Here is a 3,182-nt window from a genome sequence, read left to right on the forward strand (position 1 = left end):
CCTGTATTTGCTGACCCTCTAAAGTAACTCTCAGTGCCTGATCTTATCAAAATAAAATCAGCTACAGAACTGATGTAGTCCCTAAGGAGGGCGTACTTCCCAATGCTCGAGTCTGAGATGGTCACAGAAGATAGTGGATGAAGAAGAACACATAAGGCAAAGCCAGGGGAATGGGCAGAGGGCAGAGTTGATAGGCCAAATAAACTTGTGAACTTACTACACAACCACATCAAGGGGCTTTTATCACTCCTTCCCAATAGGATTTGATAACTGTTTTGAAATGGTAGCTGCTATAGATTTCCTCCTCATTCTTTCCTTTTACAGCTGGGAGTTTTCTTTGTATACGGAATGTGTAAATGGGGGGATGGCATTTCATAAAATTACAGACCATGAGGAGCCACCATCAGATCTGATGGAGAGGACGGTACATTCTCCAGAGATAATGGACTTTGAGCTGGATTCAGGAATTGAATGGAGGATGAATACATTCTACATATGTGGAGAAAAGCTTAGAATATTTGCTCGAGAAGGTCAAGTGTGGTAATTACTAGTTATTCCATTATCTGTTTTCCTCTTCTCTCTCAAGATAATTTTTAGCTGATACATGGCCACCCTGAATAAAGACTATGCTTTCTAGTCTCCCTTGCAGGTATACAGAGAGAGATGACCAATGAGATACTATCGGAAGTGATAGGCACAACTCTCCTTCCCTCTTCTCCCACACAGCCAAGTAGGAGATCAAAGATCTACAAAAAGAGTTATTACAAAATACTGCAATAAGTTCTGAAACAAAAAGAAGAAAAACTGTCACACATCTACATGCAATGGTAATTTTGAAGAAAGTTACAAAATGGCCTACTTGCCTTTAAGTTATATGCAAAGTATTAAAACAATAAGAAAAATGAAAATAAAATTATTACCTTTAGCAACAAAATGTCCTAAGCCAGATCGTGTAACTGTGCAACAATTATTCTCCAGTATTACTTTGACTCCCTCCCAGCACACACAAGATCATACCCTTGGCCTGCAGCTCTAACCTAATACTAAGCTTTCAAATTTCACCAAGCAAGTTCATTACTAGTGAGCGAAGCGGGTACAATTTGGTGATGAGGGAAGAGGGGTGGTTATATGTAAAATCAACTCTAGAGATGTTTCTCAAACTACACCAGCCCTAAGCTCCCAAGATTATTCAGATACAGTCTTCCAGTTAAGAACCACCTGCCCAGATTTTTCCAAGGCAAGGCCAATTCTCAGCTGCCAAGATGTTAACAGGAATCAAATAGAGACCCAATTGTAAGGGGAAACCTCAAACAAGATCATAATAACTGTGCCCTGGAGCACACACTAATATGATCTTAAATGAAGAATAGAATGTCAATCACATCTTGCACATACATTCCTTATGGCTGTAACAGTATTTGGCCACACATGGCCATAGACCTCCAGTTAAAGAATTATCTGGGGTGCTTGATAAAAATACGTATTCCTGAACCTACCTCATCTCAGACCACTGAATTAGAACCTGGGGGTGAAGAGGAAAAGAAGGAGGCCTGGGAACTGGCATTTTAAATATCATTCAAAGTGATTATATGTCAGTTGTTCGCACCCAAGCTTGAGAACAACTGACATATAAAATTCTTGACACTCAATTTCCAAAGTGAAATAAGACACATACAGTGTTACCCTCAAGGGGTGAACAATAGTTGGCCAAAATGCCTTCCCTAAAGAAACCCCACTGCATTCAAGATAGAGAAATCAGGTTTACTCAAAATGTTCCCTGAGGTCAAGAGAAAAATATTGAGGTTCCAAAGTGTGATGTTAAGATCCAAAGGTCAGGTGCTTAAATCATGAAGGGCATCTTCATTGTTAATCTAATAAACAAAGATGGCCCAATCATTTTCCTCTAATAATTCATCTGTATTCATCTTCTACTCTGTGAGGATGCATAAAGATACAATAATTTTGCAGCATACATCAAATAATTAAAATTAACCCTTTGCACATGAGCATGCAAGAGAGGTTCCAAAAACTGATATTCATGTTTTCTAACCCATTAAAACTCCAGGAACATGGTTCTAAATTCAGCAGTTTTAAACGCTGAAATTAAAGTAAAAGGCTAACTCTAGGACAAAAATGGATAATAAAAACCACGCTGTGGTTCAAGACCACCAACTAACTGCCCTCCTCATCCTGTCAGTACAGTGGTAATCCCCACATACCCGCTCTCAAGAGTCTTGGAGATAGCCCTGGAAATGTATTTCTGGGTAAACGCCAGGATCTGGGAGAGCTTAGAACTTTCCTTTTCCTGCAGCCCCGCCTCCGCAAAGAGCTAAGTTCCCACAAGTTTAACAACCAAGGGATAGAAAAGACAAGAGCTCACAAAACAAGACCGAACTCGAAAAGTGGAAGTTCACCCAAGCGTGGAACCGACGTTGAGACCCTGACCCTGACCTCAAGTACCGAGGCTGGACGGGGGTGACCACGACGCTGACAACACCCACGCGGGCCTCTCTCTGCCCCCTCACCTCCCCTTCCTCCCCACCTTCCTGTGCGCACACTGCAGGTCCCCTGAACCCCGACCCCCCTCACAACAGCACCCCACCGCAGGCCCGGCAGGGAGGCCTCCTGCTTCCCCAGCCCCCAGGCTCACGGCCTGGCCCCATCCCGGACCTGGGGGGCGCGCCAGGGCGCCCCGGGGTTCCTGGCTCTCGGGCTTCCTCGGCCGGTAGCCATAGACACCCCTTTCCGTCTGGTAGCCACGCTGGAGTAGGAGCGAAGGGGTTCGGCCGAGGGTCCGTCTTGCTACTCCCACAATGGCCGAGGCCATGTCCCGCTTGGTCTCCTGGCCGGGAGAACAAGGGGTAGCAGACGCCGCAAGCAGGGAGGGTCGCTTCTGAGACGCCTGAAACCCAGAACCCGCCACCGGGAGGCGGGAGCCTGGCCCCCTGGACAACGCCCCCGTACCTGATTGGCCGGGGCTCGGCCCCTCGGAGCCAATCCAAAGCAGAGGGCCACCAGGCGAAGCCACACCCCAGGATCCGGCGGGACTCGCACTGTCCTAGAGGCTGGGGATGGCCTTGGATTTGGGGGAAAGTGAGAAGTGTTGAGCAGAACGTCACCAGCTTTCAGGAACAAACCTTGATATCTCTGTATATCCTGCAGTCTCCCGCCAGGAGTATTCA

General features: G+C 46.1%; 1 protein-coding gene across 1 annotated transcript in view; it reads right to left on the minus strand.

The window, feature by feature from the left end:
• The window catches only part of DHTKD1 (dehydrogenase E1 and transketolase domain containing 1), a 44,707-nt gene extending 41,765 nt beyond the window's left edge, over positions 1-2,942 (minus strand). The window contains exon 1 of the mRNA XM_019656960.1: positions 2,590-2,942. Within this exon, the coding sequence (XP_019512505.1) occupies positions 2,590-2,827 (238 nt within the window). The 5' untranslated portion in view covers positions 2,828-2,942. The remainder of the gene's footprint in view (positions 1-2,589) is intronic.
• Between the last annotated feature and the right edge of the window lie 240 nt (positions 2,943-3,182).

Source organism: Hipposideros armiger, unplaced genomic scaffold (assembly GCF_001890085.2).
Source record: "Hipposideros armiger isolate ML-2016 unplaced genomic scaffold, ASM189008v1 scaffold_271, whole genome shotgun sequence".
NCBI classification, from domain to species: Eukaryota; Metazoa; Chordata; class Mammalia; order Chiroptera; family Hipposideridae; genus Hipposideros; species Hipposideros armiger.